The sequence below is a fragment of the Pollicipes pollicipes genome, unplaced genomic scaffold (genome assembly GCF_011947565.3).
Source record: "Pollicipes pollicipes isolate AB1234 unplaced genomic scaffold, Ppol_2.1 Scaffold_7239;HRSCAF=8659_pilon_pilon_pilon, whole genome shotgun sequence".
Taxonomy (NCBI): domain Eukaryota; kingdom Metazoa; phylum Arthropoda; class Thecostraca; order Pollicipedomorpha; family Pollicipedidae; genus Pollicipes; species Pollicipes pollicipes.
The window spans coordinates 129,727-149,331 of record NW_023597038.1 but is presented as its reverse complement, the minus strand read 5'-3'; the positions used below and the strand labels follow the sequence as shown (position 1 = coordinate 149,331).

General features: G+C 48.0%; 1 protein-coding gene across 1 annotated transcript; it reads right to left on the bottom strand.

Moving 5' to 3' along the window:
* Nucleotides 1-234: 234 nt before the first annotated feature.
* LOC119110827 (uncharacterized) lies at nt 235-18,669 on the bottom strand. Its single transcript, XM_037234699.1, has 5 exons — nt 18,601-18,669; nt 3,500-3,633; nt 2,923-2,980; nt 2,031-2,036; nt 235-942 (listed from the first exon to the last, which is right to left on the bottom strand). The coding sequence occupies exons 1-5, from the start codon at nt 18,650-18,652 to the stop codon at nt 806-808; spliced, it is 387 nt and encodes a 128-aa protein (XP_037090594.1). The 5' UTR covers nt 18,653-18,669; the 3' UTR covers nt 235-805.
* Nucleotides 18,670-19,605: the final 936 nt, after the last annotated feature.

The window sequence follows — 19,605 nt, the reverse complement described above, 5'->3', positions numbered from 1 at the left end:
GCTACGTCAGGCCGGTTACAACGCACAGAGTTATTCAAAATATGTTTGCCCGTGTTTTACATTGCACACCTTTCGCGAGGACATCAACTAACAGCGTACTAGTCACGCTCCTATGTGCGCTTTCGGTACTTTTTATCTTTGCATCGCACGAATAATGTGACGAAAAACTTCCGGCGTATTCGAAGAGAGCCCACGCATACAGCCAAACAAACTCACCACTTTGCCCTCCCCCCCCCCCCCCCCTTTAAGACCGAATTTTTCGTATTTCACTACAGATGGCTCCCGACAGAAAGTTCAAAATCGGCGTCATGCCTACTTACGGAGCTCTGGGCCCTCCCTTCAGAAACTCCGCCCGTACAACTTGTATTCTCGGAGAAAACTTATTTCAGCGTCATCTGGCTGAGAGGCGAGATAAACAGAAGCCAAAATGTTCTGACGAAGCACATATTTTTGTTGTCGTTTTCAGACAGGGGGCTGTATTTGAAAACAGTGCTGACGTGGTTCCCACCAACACGAACTAGTTCTTTTCCCTCACCGTTGTCAAGAGCTGGCCGTCTAAGCGTGGTTGTTCAGGCTTCTACGGTCTGGAGATGGGCGGAAGTAAAAATACGCAATCGCTGGACCACAGGCAGCGCTTGGCTGACTGTTCACTGTTTAGGCCATGGTGGAGATCAGCAGAAGCGTGCTGTCGGGCTGGTTTTCGGGAGGTGTTCAGCCGTTTAAGAACTGCTCAAGGGTTTACTGTGGTGCTCCTCGTGTTGCCAGGAGGACGGCTATCATGAAAGGCGCCGTCTCCTGTCTGACTTCAGGCCGCAGCTGTGGAGCTGGAGCTGAGTGTGACCAGAAAGACGGAGATCAAGAACGCCACAGTTGGGAGACGGACGGTCGCACTGTTGCAAAAGTCGGGCATCGTGCAGCAGTACGTCTCGCCGCCGTTCTCCTCTGCAATGATGACGGACATGGTCAGGGGCGCCCGCGGGACGCGGTCGCGAACACGTGCGTCAGTTACGCCAGGACAGGCCTGATCAGCCCTTCGTAAAAAAACATGAACTTTATTTATTTATACTGCTTCACGCAAAAGCCTCCGGCCACCATGCATCTTCAATCGTTTTAACTGATTCATGACAGAGACATCGTTAAGTATGCTGTATTTTCGAGACGCTTCGTTCCGTGTTAAGATACTTATGCGACTTTCATAGAGGTTCTGGTAACCTTTCCACGGTGTCAACTTTACAACAACAAAAAAGAACGACTGAGACCATTTGTCGCTGGCTTACTCATGGCAGTATAAGTCAAGGCTCGAATCATCTAAGTCATGTATAGGCCTATAACATAGCTTGGTCATAGTGCAGAAGCAAATTCCTGATTGCAGTATCACATGATCATTATGTTTAGATCGAAGACGGACAATTGGACGGTAGATGTACCTATAGGCTAACTTGAGCCCTACCGGTTCCGACTTTTTGGGGTTCTTAACGCCCCACTTAGCGACAGACAGTGAACAAAGCTGCCAAAGAGACGCATGATTTTGCTCCACGTGTGGAATCGAGGAGAGATGTTCTCCATGCTCTGGCGCCATAAATTAGCAGCGCTCATTAGAGAAATTTACGGATTTGGTGAGTGACCATGTGATTCCCATGCGTAATCAGGTGAAATAGGTAACGGGTGGGTTGAGTGCAACTTTGGGGAAAAAGTGGGTATGGGTACGGGTATATTTAAGATGTATGGGAGAGTGACAGTACATATGCCCAAAATAATAAACATGTTCCTGCTTACGCCTCTTTTGTTCATAATAAGCTGCATTTCAAACTGCTTTTGGAAGCATTAATATAAAAAATACGTTTATGTATAACCCTTCCATAATCTATACCCAAAAGCGCTGGTGAAATGCCAACAGGTAGGTAACGGTTGGGTACGACTGATTTTGATCGGGTAATGGGTGAGAAACGACACAGCCTCCTGAGGGGCGGGTAGATCGGGTAAAAAAGCTCCTAGCCGTGAATAGATCTAGCATTCCCTAATGTACTTACCATCTCCTGCAAGCATGCCAGAAAAACAAGCCATTAAGGGGTGTTCGCGTGATCAAGTTGTGACACAGCTTTGACAATATCTAGAAGCATCACATGCACGAATTTAGAATAACACCATGTCGGAATTTGACTGTTGGGCGAGCCGTGGTATGTTATATAATACTGAGTGAACTGTCCAATAAGCCTGCAAATATTAGGTTAGTGGGTTTTCAACACGTAAAGTTATGACACAACGCGAGGCTGATCACTTGCATAGCAGGCATTATCAGTGGGTATGTAAGTGCATGCACTGGTTGCGCGTGTAAGGTGAAAACCTAGCATACGTGCGAACTCCTTCACGAGCGTGTGAATTCCTCCTGTTGCGGTTATCTGGCGCCGCAAGTGCTTAAGCTATACGTATATATATATATATATATATATATATATATATATATATATACATCACCCTCTCCCTCTCACTTCATTTCTTCCTCCCTTCCTTCCTCTCCTCCTGCCCCACTCTCCCTCTCTCCCTCTTTCTCTCTCTCCCAACTCCCCTCCCTCTCCAAAGTCAGATAATCACAGCAGCCTATGAGTTCGACAGCTGAGCGAGCTATGGACGGTGCTATACATGCATTTCTAGAACCATCATTTATCTATGGTACTGAGCATCTACATCAAAGCCCAGGATACAAGGGCCACTTTTTTACTTGTTCAGAATATTACATCTAATCACGATTCCTGGCATAAGTTAGCAAGCATACATACAAACACACACACGCACACACACACACACATATATATATATATATATATATATATATATATATATATACGTTTTTGGCCACCTCACGTCCCTTGGCCCCGTTTTGAGGTGTGTATTACAAATAGTAAACGACACAGCCATACTCACTGTAGGGTATGCAAAAGTCGGTGCACATTTTCACCATTTTCTTGCCATTGACATGTTTCTGAAATCAGGCGAAAGGTAGGAGGACAGAGGCGACGATATTCATCCTAAAATTGCGGTATCTTTTGCGGTCAACACGGGGTGATGCGTCATTTTGTCCAGACGAGTCCCTTATAATGCAAGATGTGCACTGTATATTTTTCTACAAAAATCATTTTTCCAAAAAAAACCTTTGCCTTACTCACGTCATGCCGCCCATCAAGTCGGGTTTAATACCCATTTTCTACCTGTTTTTACCTACTTTTGTATATCGATGCATTTCTGTGTTTATCTTTGGGCCCGACGTATCAGGCATTTACGCGATAAGACATGCTGGATAGGGACTCGAATCACGACGCCACAGCGCCACCTGATCAAAACAACCCATGCCATTAAGCTCATTATAAGAATCAGTGAATCAAACGGTTGGTGAAGCAACGCACACGGCCGTGCCGGCATGATGCCGGCATGCTGCATCCCTTGATGTCCAGTCATCGCGCCCGCTGGTGCCAGCAACGGCTGGCCGGCCTGCTGCTCGTACCAGGCACATGATGCTGGTGTGGTGGCACTCCTTGCGGTCGGCAGCCGACGTCTGCGTCTTGTTGCAGGCCTCGATGATGCCCTTCTCCTTCGAGAAGCGGCCGCATTCGTGGCATCTGATGGCCAGACCCCGCTCTGAGGAACACACACGGATATATTGAGAGTCAGTGCCTTCTATTTTGAGCGCATATGTATTGACTAAATTGAGAGTACCTTATGTACGCTGATGATGTGATAATTTATCACCGAATCGACGACGTAACAAATTCTCTCACACTTTAGGCAGATTTGGATCGCCTCTGTAAATTATACGAAAACTGGGAACTGAAATTGAACCCAGCTAAGTGCAATATCATCTCATTCACCCTCCGCACGTCACCTGTTCACTCCTCATACGCACCAGGCGGTCACCGCTTGGTTAGCTGCCAGCAGATTCGCGATTTTGACGTCTTCCTGAACACCAAACTCACCTTTGCCGATCGCACAGATTCAGCTGTCTCCAAAGCAAACAGGATGCCGGGCCTTCTCATGCAAAGTATGCAGATGTCGTCGTGCCCTCGTCAAGCGCGGTTCAATCACAAGGCCCTGCTTTTTGCCTTTGACGCTCATGTGAGATCATTGATAAGTGTACGGTAGCGTTATTTGGAGCGGTGGTGTCGTCTCCCGTCTCGCCCCGTTCAGACCACGACGCCGGTTTCTCATGTGGTTGGGTTCGAGTAGCCAGTCCCGATATCCTCCACTGGAAACAGCATCTATCTAGGCACGCTTTGCTCAGCCTGACATCTTATTTCTATTCAACCTATATCATCACGGGCTTGACTGGGCTCACCTGACATCACTATTCGGTCTGGCTACACCCGTCCGGTGTTCTCGGCATACTGGCCTTTTTCCACGAGCCATTTGCAAGTACCAACACTGTCGAAAATGGATTCGTCGCACGACTACCAGTTGTCTGCGATCATTTTTTGCAGCATTCTCCCTCAACTGACTTTTTCCATCCAACAGAATCATTCCGGTCTGATTTGTTTAGGTTCGCCGGCTCACGTGGAGCATTCTCTTGATGACCGTTGTGTCTGAATGTGTAAGGTGTATTTACGCCTGTGTGCAATGTGTATATGAGTGGTTGTTTGGTTAGGTTTTTTATCTGTGTGCGCATCGTATAATTATGTCTTAAAACTGGATTCTGTAATTGGGCTTTTGCTTGTGTAATGCCCATGTCCTAAATAAACAAATAGACGAACAATATATATATATATATATATATATATATATATATATAACTCGGGCTTCACCAGTAGCCGAAAACAGGATAAGCGGACATCGAAATTATTATATATTGTCCCCTACCCACCTGACCAGAAATGTGCAAATTTTTCGTCCTCAGTGTTCTTGCATGCCCAGTGTGTAGATATGACCACAGTTGTAAAACAGCAAGTGAACCGAGTGACAACACAACGCTATGGAAATGATAGCCATCACGTAAGCTAAAATGCTCAAAATGTTTGGAAGCTGCAGATGCATTTTTAGCTTTCATGCATCGAATAATTCGGTTTGGGTGCCTTGCTTGATTCTTGATATAATTGTATGGGTCAACAGACCAATAGTCTTCATCCTTTTGATCTGACGTGTCACATTACAGGTCATTACTACATTATTACATTAAATTACATTATCTCGATGTCTACTGGGGCCCATCCGATAGAAGCTTTTTCAGACTTATTCAACGTAATTGTCCGCATCGTTATAGTGTCCGCAGTCCTTGCAGTAACAAGAGAGTGGACCTGATTGGTCAGTCAAAAGTAACATTCGCCATTGTTTTGTCATTGGTCACACCTATCTGATATAGTTCACGAGAGCTTTTCAGTACCATCGTCCCGTAACTCTAGTATGCTTGGCTTTCGAAATCTGCCGCAGCTGGGTAGGCTCAGGGGGCTGATGAGACCCCTTTGCAGAGCAACGGTGAAAAAGCGCCTACTGGACCGGAGCTTCTGTCTAAAACCCACTTATAACATATCAACAAATGAGCATTCAACCTCAGAACCTTCATCTAATTAGCACTAGACTAAAAAGCATTTTGGCGACTTAAAATTAGGTAAATATAAATTAAGGTTCATTTTGACTTCGCATCTTAACTTATTGGCACGGTGCGGAAAAGAACAAACCTCATTCGGTTCATTGCATTCGGAAAAAGCATCCGTATAAAAATGTCTCGGATATTGGTCTGAATGCTTTATAAAACATGGATTTAATTTCGTAACAAATCTGAAATGCACGGAGACTGGGATAAAAGGGAGCGAGACCCAATGTTTGTCGTCGGGTCTATGTAAATAGCAGGTTTGGTTTGCTGCGGAAGCGTTCTTGCTTCGTCAGCGTCATGGGTAGCGGAACGTATGATCGGTAGTGGGGAAACGGGGACTGGGTTACCGATGAAGGACGTAGGTCAAACCCGTACTCAGGAGCTGTTCAGTTTAACCTCTCAAACCATTGCGGTCCTTATGACCCAACGTTTTGGGTTTAGGCTTAGGTTTGGGTTTACGGGGAAGGAAATACAAGGGGTCCTTCTCGGCTATCACAGTTGTTAGAGCAGCGGACTCACAACTAAGAAGACCCTAGTTCGAATGCCAGCAATTCCAAAGAGGGAATTGGGGTTGTGACGCATGCGTGAGTGATAGCCCAGCACCATCCAGTCCCTCTTAGGACTTCACGACGCCTGACGACGGCCGGAGAGTCAGCTGGCCGAAACGCTGTGTAACTAACACACCAGATGAGGACGATAGTCCAAACAATTACTCCAACCGTGATACTAATACGTCGCCTCAGCCCCTCCATAAAACTGTTCACGAGACCTTACAAAAGAAAAATTCTGCTTTCAAATATAATTATGCTATGGCCATAACCCAACATGGGTAGAGGACAATGTGTCGTTGGTATAAAAGTCCCTGCAAGGCCGCTGAATTACTAGTGTACACGTACTATATTTAGGTTGCCGGGAGGAAAGCGTCTGAAGTTACGTTTCATGGACAAAACCAGAATAATACGTCTATAGATACAATTATTTCCCCAAGATATCTAAAATTTCCCTCACTTCGAGAATTCATTTCGAAGTAGCGAGAGTCAAGTTACCCTGCTACATCCACCCCGAGGAAGCCACCGCGTGGATGGCTCGCCGTGCCAAACGTTACTAATTCTCACACATGCATTCAGGGAATACATTTCGATCAATCATCGTCATCCATGCATTTTTTCATACGCTATCTCCGCTAGCCGAAGGTTCTGCGGGCTTTAAGCTAAACGCTTAAATTAACGCTTATTACTTTAAAACGCTTAAATCGCTTAAATTGCTCCTAATGGTGTCCTGCTGTGAGTGATGCTTTTTTATTCTAGAATCAGCGAGAAACCATACCCATTGGCTTCGATGCATGAAGTTAAAGTTTATGAAGCCACTAGTCAAGCCTTGTTTCAATGTAGATTAAGGTCGGTGTGAACTATTCTTATCGCATATTATACACACCTAGTGTTTTACGCGAAAAGTTAATATATTTGATATTTAAAAAATCGTTTCCCCTTTCACTGGTAGCTCCGAAAGCCAGTGGATTTGTTGGGGAACCCGAAACACACGACTGGTATCCTTCACTTTGGGGGGAGGGATTTGGGGCCATGACCAGAATGACACCTGATCTGCTAGTGTCCGGCTACGATGGAACACAAAGAGAAAAAGACCATGTGAACCATTGAAAAAATGATCATCAATGTGTCAATAATTCGCGATTTCCAGATTTCCGGTGGCTGAGTCAAGTGGAGCACGCAAATTCTGAAAATCGCACTTCAATAATGAAGGGGTTTCAGCATGGCTGGATTTGGACCGGTGGTTTGGTTCAAAGGTGATCGATACTTAGTTTTCTTTGAATTATCTACTGCAGTCCTTGTTCGCCTTTAACAGCAAACGTATCTCACTTTATCTGGCAGAGGTTTTTGCCCCTCCCCTCTAAAAATCAATCGGGCATTTCTGGACGCTTGCCGCGGGGGGCATTCATAGTCTTGACCAGTGTCCTACGCAATGTGAGGCAATTCACGCCTTTTTATTGCAAACAAGACTGGAAGGGGGGATATGAAAACATCACCTAAGCAACGGCGCGCTTGGGTCAGGGGCGGATCCAGGATTTCGTCAAGGGGGGGGGGGGGGGCACGCAACATTGTGGGGCCCCTTGGAGTCGGGGGCGCCCTCCAAAAAATATCCTTGCATTTCGGTCATTGCATTGTTAGACAAGTCGTGTGTAATATATATATATATATATATATATGTATATATATATATATATATATATATATATATATATATATATATATATATATATATATATAGGTGTGTGTGTGTGTGTGAGTATGTATTGGTATATATATATATATATATATATATATATATATATATATATATATATATATATATATATATAGGTGTGTGTGTGTGTGTGAGTATGTATTGGTATATATATATATATATATATATATATATATATAGGTGTGTGTGTGTGTGAGTATGTATTGGTGTATATATATATATATATATATATATATATATATATATATATATATGTGTGTGTATGTATATATGTACGTAGAGTGTATATATATTCTTAGTCAGTTATTTGATAAATACGGAAACCCACCTTACTGTGCACAGTCCCATAAAGCTAAGCGTGCTACGCATGCATACATGTGGAGAGCACTTATTTTCTACAGATAATTTTGTAATGCTTTGATTTTGAGGCCAAGTGTCTCGGAACAACAGGCAAAATAAACTTGAGTTGGCTGCTAACAACCATCAAACGAAGCATGGACTTGATTCCTAATGCAGAACTGTTCCTTCGTTATAAAGGAGTGCAACGTATCGTAGCATTCAAAATATGTTAAGAACGTAATGCACTAGTGTAATAAGTGTCACACAATAGCCGATGGAAATGACATACGACGTCGGCGGCATGTAAAATTACGTTCGGCAATTGCGCGTAAAAATTCATCGGCGCATATTCGACTGCTAGTCTTAGACCAAGGCACTAAGGCCAATAGGGACGGAACCTGAGCGATGCTGGGTGCCGCGGAGGCCAACAAAGTGGCTCCCGTCAACAAGTATAAGGTCCCCAGAGCAACCAAAAAGGACTCAAGACCAACGTCGTGGGCCCCTAAACGATTGGTAGTGCCTCAACAGGCTGAAATATAAAGCCCCGGTGATAGTACAGAACCCTCCGAGCGAAAGGGAATTATCCAACATCATAAATTAATATCCCTGTGCGATCAAAAGTGCACGGGTAGGTTAACAACACCAGCCTCGATAGGAGTGAAGAGTCTTCCGCAAATGAGACCAGAACCTTTGGCTCTGACATGGTCCATGGGGCATGGCCCCGGGCCCCCCCCCCCCCTCCCCCCACCCTCTGTATCCGCCACCGGCCCGAGCAGCTGAATAGATGGAGCCCGTCAAGAACATAGGGCCATCCATTCAATTAAGAAATACTCACGACGCAACGCGTAGGGCTCTGAACGATCCAGTGTGTCAGAGCTGGTTGATATATAGGGCCCCCATCAAGAGCTAGGCCCCTCTATTCAGATAGGAGGTACTCAGGACCTAATGTAGAGGACCCCCGAATGATCGAGTGCGCCCAAGGAGGTTACACATAAGGTTCCCCAAAAGAGCGTAGGACTCTCCATTCAAATAGAGAGTACTCAAGACCTAATGCAGAGGGCTCCCGAATGATCCTGTGCGTCAGAGCAGGTTAACGTATAGGACCCCATGAAAAGCGTAGGGCCCTCCATTCAGATAGGAAGTACCCAAAACCTAATGTAGAGAGCCCGCCGAACAATCGAGTGTGTCCGAGCAGATTAACAAATAGGGCTCCCAACAGGAGCGTAGGGCCCTCCATTCGAATGGGAAGCACCGAAGACCCTATGTAAATGGCCCCAGTATGATGGAATGTGCCCGAGCAGCTTACTAGAAGGGGCCCGACAAGAGCGTAGGGCCCTCCATTGAAATAAGAAGTACCCAAAACCAATGCGGAGGGCCCCCGAAAGATGGAGTACACCCGAGCAGATTATCAGGTGGCCCAGACAGGAGTGCAAGGCCCTCAATTCAAACACCAAGACCCAATATAAAGGGCCCCGAACAATCCAGTGTGGCCGAAGCGGCGAACGGCTTGGGTCCCCAACAAGTGCGTGGGGCCCTCTATTCAGATAGGAAGTACCCAAGATACAATGCGGGGGGTCCCCCGGATATTCAAGTGTGCCCGAGCAGGTTAACAGATAGGGTCCCCGAAGAGCACGGAGGGCCCTCCATTCAAAAAGGAAGTACCCAAAGCCAGATGTAGAGGTCCCCCACGATCGAATGGGCTCGGTCATCTTATCAGAAGGCACCCCGACAGGAGCGTAAGGCCCTCCATTCAAATAAGAGGTGCTCAAAACCCGGTGGGAAGGGCCTCCAAAAGATGGAGTGTACTCGAACGGGCTATCAGATGAACCCGATAAGAGCAGAGGGCACTAAATTCAAACACTAAGAACCAATGTGCAGGGCCCCCGAGCAATCCACTGTGGCCGAGGAGGCGGATAGAGGGGGCTCCCGACAAGTGCGTAGGGCCCCATTCCAATAGAACGTGTCCAAGACCCAATGTAAAGGGCCCACGAAAGATCGAATGTTCCCAAGCAGGTTATCAGATAGGCCCCCACAAGAGCGTAAGGCTCCCATTCAGAAAAGAAGTACCCAAGACCCAGTGCCGAGGGTCCCCGAACGACTGAGTGCGCCCAAGCAGGCCATCAGATGGGCCCCCGACAAGAGCGTAGGGCCCTAAGCAAGTGACAGAGAATCGGAAACGCCCTAGACCAATGTAGAGAGCCCATGAGCATATCGTAAGTGTGTCGGTAAGTTAACCGAGACTCACGTAAAGTGCCCATGAGCAACCGAGAATACCCCGGCAAGCTACGATATGGGACCACAGCTATAGCTCACAGAGCCTTTCTCGCGATTGGGAAGAACCCATGGAAGGGCCCGTGATTGACAAGAGTGACTCGGCACGCTGACAGGAAGGGCCCCAACAAAAAGCACAGGGCCCTCCAAGCAAATGCAAAGAGGTGGAGGGCAACGAGGAATGCTTCTCAACGATCGAAATGATCCTGCAAGTAGTATATAGGTCCCCAGGAACAGCGTGGAGCCCCTAGACAGTGTAATAAGGCTTAAGATTCCCAGTTCATAACTTCTCTAATCATATCATTTTTTTTTTACTTCTCACAGGGCCTTCCTTCACTTTCGCCTACAGCTGTTCTTGGTCGCCTGGAAGTCCAGATAAGCAGTTTTGTTGCGCTTTGTGTTAAAAATCACTGCGGCTGTTCGGCAGGCTACGGGTCCCCTCGGAGCCAATGGGCCCCTTCGGGGCCCAAGGGGGGCCATGGGCCCATGCCCCCCTCTTCTGGGTCCGTCGCTGGCTTAGGCTTACATTTAATTTGAATAGGTTGTTGAGCCAAATCTCACCATAAAAGTACATGAACTATTTCAAAACAAAAGTTCAGCGAACCCTTTGACTTATCTTGGAGACGCATAAAATATAGATTGTTCCGATCTATTTTCCGTCCTCAAAATTTCAAGTTTCTACCGTTTCAAAGCACAGGAAGATTATCTTGAGCCAAATTCCACGTGACGGGGTATACCATACACTGGGGCAGGCAGCTCGACGACGGCATGACCATAGCCCCGTGGACATACAATGTTCCACCCCTGTGGAACAGCTGCCGAAAAGCATGGATATTGCGCTGAACAGCCGAAATGGCAAGCGTGGGTTCTTAAGTTTACAGCGCAAGGAGCCATCTACTGAGAGGATTTACGCATAGTGTGCTTGATCCACTATTTCCAAGGCGTTGCAATAATTATATCAAATACGCTCAGCGCTCTATGTGAGATTCTGTGCTCGCTTGACCAGAACGCGTGTACGTACGTGCGTTCGATAATGTCGTGGCTCTCCGAGGTCGTGGGGACAGTCGCCCACGATCTGAGGGCTGTGCGGGACGCGTCCACCACGTACCTTACGATGTCGTCGTCCGTGGTTACCATGTACCTGTTCGTCACTTCGCATTTACGACTTTGGTCCAATGGGGCAAAATCACACAGTATCGGAACGCAAAATGACGAATGAGTGCACGGCGACTAAACGAAAACGCTGCCGGACTAAAATTGCGGGGTCATTTTGATACACATGACCGCATTATATGAGCTTAGGTTCTGCATATTCTGCTTAATGTGTTTTTTTCAGTTTTTTCCGATAATATCCGATGCAGTTCATGAAAGGTGCAGCACGGGCTACAACACTTGGGTGAGGAATGGCGCCACTTTCTGCATAAGAATGGTCTTTCGGTAATACCGGCCCCTTGTAAGATCCTCTCAACCCGAGCCCTTTAACCTCAAGATACGAGTCAGCCCAGTGTTTTTTTTGTTTTTTTGAAGCTCGACTTGGACACCACATCAGCCATGCATTGAACGGACATTGCTCGCCGCAATGGCAGGCAATGAGCTTTCGACATCATTTTAAACATTTGAAACCAGATGTCGTCTTCTGTTCGGTCTGATATGGGCATGGTTAGCCATATGCAACTGGAAATCGACGCTCCGCAAAATAAGTGCGCGCTGTATTCTCCAAAAGTAAATAATAAGTGACACAATAAACAGTGTGGGATTTGTCACGGGACGCACGACCGCTCCGGCTGTTGCTTGACTTCCGTCGCCGCCGCCGCAAAACACCTACGCTCAGCCAGACGTCCTGCCACCACAGAGGCAGCCTCTGACTGACGTCACGTGACTCTACCTGCGCCTGGTCACCAGGGACTGTCGCCACAGCCGTATGGGCGGTGGCACATCGCCTGGTGCACTCCACAGACTATTTAGGGGTTAACGTGCAGTAACGTAGCGTTGCAACGGGGTGTTCGCTGTTTGTAACATCGAGTGCAGGCTTCGCATCGCCTCCGGACTAACATTTACAGGCTATATGGATACATGGACGGTAAACGATGTTTTCCTCCCGTTCATCCCGGTTTTCGTACATTAAATATACTTTACCAAATTAGGTCCCTGTCTAATTTCGCTTGTGTGAAAACGGCCTGTTTGCTTCCAAATGCGTTTTGTTGTGCTCACAGGGTTCACTTTCTTAATGAACCACCACAATGAGCAATCAGCTATTGAAAAGGCTTCGACAGCCGAACTTGAGCGCGTCAAAATACAGACAGAAACATGTGTAATTCTCAACGGTGCTGCAAAACCCAGATATTTTTAAACTCGTCCCCAAGATAAAGTCTATCTATTTGAAACATGCCTTGTTTTTGTAATCAAACAGCGAAAACTGAATGCAGATTTGCGTTTTTTATCACTTTGGGCTCGCTTTAAGCACTACAACACTGCAAAATATCTTGCTAACCCATTTTTCACACAGACAACACTAACAGCGCTGACAAGCTAAAGGTTACTGCTTACAATGAAAGGGCGTCGACTACCATAATTGTGGGTCGTGTGTAAGGTCAGTTTGCTCTTCATGACGGAAGCCGTGGAAGCGGGGACAGACGTCCACATGACAGGGCAAAGCAAGTAGGCATGGAAATCTGGGGTCGTTTTTCAAGCTGGGACAAAGTGCATTGTTTGCCAAGTGCTAAGAATTCGTATCTCCAAACTCTGCCGCCATATCACAAAGGTACATGGGCCGTGATATGCACTGTGCTGAACTTGTTGTTATTGTTTGCAATCGAATATAACTTGTTTTTATTGAGATCCTTTAGAGTCTGATAAGGGTAGATGAAGTTGGGGTTCCGAGTTTTTTTTTCAAAGGCCGGTGCGCAAGAGTGATTGCGATAACGTGGCTGCGGCACAGTCGGCGCACATTTATGTGGTTTGATATTATTTTGATGTATTATGCGCAACTGCCGGTTTAAGGGAACAAGACTTTATTTATGAAATAGGATGTAAAGGCCAGTTCAGGCAATTCACCAAATCATTCAAAAGGTGAAAAGTGGCGATCCCTGGTTCCATGCCAAACTTGGGCTCTGACCATATGCATTGCCAGAGGTATGCAGCAGCTACTAATATGGCCAATGCAGTCGTTGACACTCTATAAAACGAGCGTAACGACATCCGCTACGTTCCCTTTTTCAACATACAAAACAGCCAGCAACGCTGTCAACTTAAGGGTAAACTTGCGGAAGCTTGCTTTGTATTCTCCTGAAGGTAAGCTTCATTACGTTAGCAATCCATTTCTCGAAAGGATACAAGCACACTCGGGGTAAACAGTATGCCTTCGACATGCAAGTGCAGGTGCAAGTGCAATGCAATGGAATGGGAAAATAGTCACAAAATGCAACGCATCGCTTCCTCCGCAGCAAAAGGATTTTTGAACAGACAAAAAAAGCGATATTTCTTGGAAACTCCGGGACACAAGTTAAAATGACCGAAATCCAGGAGAAATGAGGCTTTTGGGCAGGTTAGATCAGCCCTGTCGGGTGAGCTCCAAACGACTTAAGAAAGGACACCCCTGGTAACCGTGTCGCCAAAGGATCGTATTATTGCTGCCAGTGAGATGGGCTTCCTGACCTTCGAAAAGGACTCAACAAACGCCTGCGCGCGAACAGCTCGACACCGAGAGGAGGCTGCCCACCGCGGTTGACCTAAGGTCGAGCTTAGCCATCCGTCACTATGACTTGGTTAGTAGTCGATTAAAAGCCGATCACCTCCGCAGCTTTTTTGGTGATGACCGACAGCAATTTCGGGCGTTACGGCGTGCTGCAGGGTCGTTCAGCAGTATTTCAAATCCCACTCCAGGTCTTCTGCACAGTCGAAACGGATGAATCTTCACTCCGGCTGCGGGTTGCATTCGGGATTCTGGGGGATTCTGGATGGGCTGAGGGCCAACAGGTATCAAGGCAACAGAAACAATGGTATTCATAAATTCCGGACAAATCTGGTATTTGACCAATATTTACTGCAGTTTTTCTTGACCAGAAAATGAGAATGCCCTACTTTCCAACAGGTTTTTATTTTAAGTACATACCATTTGTGCTTTTAGCGAAACATTTGAAACAAACGGTTCTAGGGGAAACCCCCTGTGTCACGTGTTCAGAAAAATGCCAAACACTAGAATCGGAAATTTAGGATGGCCAAAATCCGAATGCATTTAAAGTACGGCTCACAACAGGGGGCGCACAAATTCCAGGGAGCCGACAATCCTGAGTGACAAGATCCTGGACATCCACCGATGTGCATGCCAGAGATGAAAATAAGCAAGTTTCGCGACTTATTCTCAGATCACACCAAAACAGAACAGACTTTCTCCGCAATGTCTTTGAGCACAATCGGAACAGTACCAACAGCCAATTATAAGGACCAACACGCACGCAGTCATCGTCGAACAGTGCCACAATCAGGCATTTCTCTAACGCATGATTAACACGCGAGGCAGCATAAAAGCAAGGGCGGATGTAGGACATTGGACATAATCGGAGACCCCGGTTCAAGCTGCTTCAAGCGCTCGCTATTTGCCGCTAACTGGGGTGGCCTGCTGTCGGTGGCAGCGCTCGCGCCAAAGGTCCGATGACGTCAGACGACGGGATGAACCGCGCCGAGCAGTACGGCACGTGGAACTTTCGTCGCAAAGTTCTACCGCTGGTCTGGAATTTCACGATTAAATGGCGGGATCAGGACTGACAAACACAGCTAAGCATGGTCTCTGGTCCTAAAAATCCATCTTTTCAGAAGATTCTGATAAAGTTTTTCAAAACATACTACGTCTAGCACAGGGTAAGAGCTGTCGCCAAGGAAGCGTGTCTTCAATGTCTGGGCTCACCACCACACACAGTCTTATTACAAGAACTTCGCACAAGACTTCCTCTGAGTCGAGAAGCACAGTGCCTTGAGATGACCCAGCCTGCCCGTCAGACTAAGCCGTCTGCAGCTGACCAGACTGAGCTCACGACGCTTGACGTCCGTCGTCCGTGTCAGACTCATGACCTGGGGCTGCCGCCGAATGTTGGCTCTGAGCCACTCAGGGTCCTGACATTCTGATGCTTGCTGTCATTCCTGACAGCGGTCCCTGCAGTGCGATCACTGCCGACTACACCCGACCATTTTGTGAGTGGGACCCTATCTCAACAATTACACTACATTGATTGTCATTGCCGGAGCTCCTGGTCGCATCATTGCTGCTGTTGATGGACACTAGACCTGTCATTGCTATTGAGGGATTCCCAAAATGCCAGGTGGACAGAACGACACCGTCGCCCACCCGGTTGATGACAGCGTGGGCGGCTGCCCAATCTGCCGCAGCTGCGGCGCACCCGCGAGCACCCGTAACAACGCACCCATTGCCGCACCCGCATCCATTTACACCCCTCAGCTGTGGCCAGGAGATTAAAGCGAGTATCCCACCTTTTTTGTACTTTCACTTATTCAGTGTAATTCGCTTATTGACTATTTCACTTTCTATATCGGACGTGTACGATTTGATCAGAAATACTAATTTTCTCGAACTTCTTTTGAGTACCTCAGAATTTCGATTCGAAATAGCCGACCCGGCGGCAGAAATCTCATTCGACTCCCTGCTCACCATTGCAAAAATAATACGTTTAATTTGCCTTGCTTCTTCCAACGTGTGTCCTGTAATGTTTACAACATATTAATATGTCAAAATATTTGTGTACTGCATACTACGAAAGCTTGAAACATTCTGTTTGGACAAAGTCATATGCAGACATGAAGCTTTTATCCAGAGAATTCGACGAAGCGTTATGATATGGCTTTGATTTCTCCCCTATGGAATTTGCCTCAGTCGCTCTTTTCGAGACACACTTTGGCTCTGAGCATGGAAGTATCACATGATCCATATAAAACCCTATAACAACATGATCCATGTTGCATCATGTATCCATGTGATGCACTGGTTCAAACTTGAGCTAGCCAACTTCTCGGTAACAGGCCTTGTCCGCTGGACCAATCACAAACGCCCTTTTATTCGCACCAATGGAGGTGCCACGGCGGTTGTCATGATGGTGGTGGCGGCTGCAGGGAAGAAGCATATTGTTACAAAGCGTTGACGAGATTCAGGCTAGAAAGTAATTAAAACTGATACCTTTTTTATATCTTAACGGTGCTGCAGCGGCACTAGCCAGTGCTGTTATTAGATGTAACTAGTTCTGAGGTTTCACTAGAGTATGTTTTTTTTTTAAATAAGCGCCAAATGCAGAACGCTCCTTTTAAGGAATAGACACGTTCGTGACGCCGAGTTAGGAACGTTCGATAACATTTATATTGGAGGCGGAAACAGTGCTGGTATTTTACAGCTCATACCTGTTTTAAGGTATCCCATGACCTAACACCTTCAAGTAGAATTATGCACAATTCGCCAATGCATCGTTACAATAGCAGATAGCGTCACTTGGGTGCAGCCACACTCCACCTATACAAGAAGGAATCGTGCCACATGTTTACCTACCCCTGCATTTGTAACGCCTTTTTTCCGGACTCAACTGATCCTGCACACATACCCATGCAGGCTGGGCCGCAACACGAAGACACGCCACGGTGCCGGTGCACCCGCATCCGCCTCCCTCTGCCACAACAACATTCACTTCCGCAACCCGCTGCTGTATATCCAAACGCGCCGAACGCGAGATCCCTGGCGACGGCACGGCATCCACTAGCTGCAAACAGCTGTCATTGAACACGAGGCATGCACCAAGCCAGCCTTGCCTGCCCGCGTCCACCGCGCGCTCTCAACCCAGAGAAGAGCTGACGCCACAGCGGGACCGCTCAGCGTTACTTACGGAGACGGACGGCCACCGCCCGCTCTCACCCGGAGAAGAGATGACGCCACAGCGTGACCGCTCAGCGTTACTTACGGAGATAGACGGCCACCACCCGCCCTCACCTGGAGGAGAGCTGACGCCACAGCGTGACCGCTCAGCGTTACTTACGGAGACAGAGGGCTACCAGCCGCTCTCACCTACAGGAGAGCTGACGCCACAGCGGGACCGCTCAGCGTTACTTACGGAGACAGACGGCCACCAGCTGCTCTCACCCAGAGAAGAGCTGACGCCACAGCGGGACCGCTCAGCGTTATTTACGGAGACAGAGGGCCACCAGCCGCTCTCACCCAGAGAAGAGCTGACGCCACAGCGGGACCGCTCAGCGTTATTTACAGAGACAGACGGCTACCAACCGCTCTTACCCAGAGAAGAGCTGACGCCACAGCGGGACCGCTCAGCGTTATTTACGGAGACAGAGGGCCACCAGCCGCTCTCACCCAGAGAAGAGCTGACGCCACAGCGGGACCGCTCAGCGTTATTTACGGAGACAGAGGGCCACCAGCCGCTCTCACCCAGAGAAGAGCTGACGCCACAGCGGGACCGCTCAGCGTTATTTACGGAGACAGAGGGCCACCAGCCGCTCTCACCCAGAGAAGAGCTGACGCCACAGCGGGACCGCTCAGCGTTATTTACGGAGACAGAGGGCCACCAGCCGCTCTCACCCAGCGAAGAGCTGACGCCACAGCGGGACCGCTCAGCGTTACTTACGGAGACAGACGGCTACCAACCGCTCTTACCCAGAGAAGAGCTGACGCCACAGCGGGACCGCTCAGCGTTATTTACGGAGACAGAGGGCCACCAGCCGCTCTCACCCAGAGAAGAGCTGACGCCACAGCGGGACCGCTCAGCGTTATTTACGGAGACAGAGGGCCACCAGCCGCTCTCACCCAGAGAAGAGCTGACGCCACAGCGGGACCGCTCAGCGTTATTTACGGAGACAGAGGGCCACCAGCCGCTCTCACCCAGAGAAGAGCTGACGCCACATCGGGACCGCTCAGCGTTACTTACGGAGATAGACGGCCACCACCCGCCCTCACCTGGAGGAGAGCTGACGCCACAGCGTGACCGCTCAGCGTTACTTACGGAGACAGACGGCTACCAACCGCTCTTACCCAGAGAAGAGCTGACGCCACAGCGGGACCGCTCAGCGTTATTTACGGAGACAGAGGGCCACCAGCCGCTCTTACCCAGAGAAGAGCTGACGCCACAGCGGGACCGGTCAGCGTTACTTACGGAGACAGACGGCCAGGCAGAACAGGAGCGCCACCACCCGCGGCGATGCCATGTCCCTCTCGCGCTGCGCCGAACTGGCATCTGTCCATGCCCGGCCACCGAGCTGGAACGTCCCCCCCCCCCCCCTCCGCTCCCCTCGGCGCCGCCGGGCAGGCGAGGGGAGGGAGGGGGGGGGGGGGCTGCTCGATCAGTGGTGATGACACGATCGGCCATGCTGGTATCGAGATCGACGCAGACAAGCGGCCGCCAACAGCGGAAGAGGCGCCGGATCTCGAGCAACCCAGGGCAGAGGCTGCACGTCGGGTAACGATGATTTGATGGGCACATCTGCTGCTCGATGCGTTGTATGGCGCATGCGCCCTTGGTAAAAATTATGTTCCATTTACTAACCGTGTCGACTGTACGCCGAAAATTCTATGCCACCGTTTTGAGGTGCTCTGTGTGATCAGTCAGGGTGTCATCGTTGTAATGGTGTACCAAGGGCAAAGGCGCACGTTCACGGGTTTTCCAATGGAAACAAGGACACAGATATTGTCATCCATCCAAGCTAAGACTATCATCACAAATGGGGCGGATTTGATTCCAAGTTTGTGCCATCCCACTCGCGAACTTCTTTACAGGGCTGCACGCAGATTCAATCCAGCTGTAAGGCCTCATGTAATACATGGTAAACTTCTGTTGATTGGCCGCCGACAACTCGGAAACCACGTCACGTCATGTCAGTTATGTGTTACGAATAGTTCCATGTGTATGGCTTAATGTTTGATTTAACAAAATGCGCGATAAAAACAAAGATGCGGCGGTGACGAAAATGCGCGAAGAGCTTGAGAAAGGCCTGAAATTCAAACAAAACCCTTTTCACATTGATGCAGTTAAGATTATCTGGTATATAATATATAATATATATATATATATATATATATATATATATATATATATCTCTCTCTCTCTCTCTCTCTCCTCTCTCTCTCCCTCTTTCTCTGGTGTATAGATATCGCTCCAGGA

Coding starts and splice junctions, on each gene's coding strand:
- LOC119110827 (XM_037234699.1), bottom strand. CDS start 18,652: ATGGCATCGCCGCGGGTGGTGGCGCTCCTGTTCTGCCTGGCCGTCTGT. Junction 3,634..18,600: donor CTGCCTGGCCGTCTGTCTCC/GTAAGTAACGCT, acceptor TGTGTTCCTCAG/AGCGGGGTCTGGCCATCAGA. Junction 2,981..3,499: donor ACACCAGCATCATGTGCCTG/GTACGAGCAGCA, acceptor GCCTGATTTCAG/AAACATGTCAATGGCAAGAA.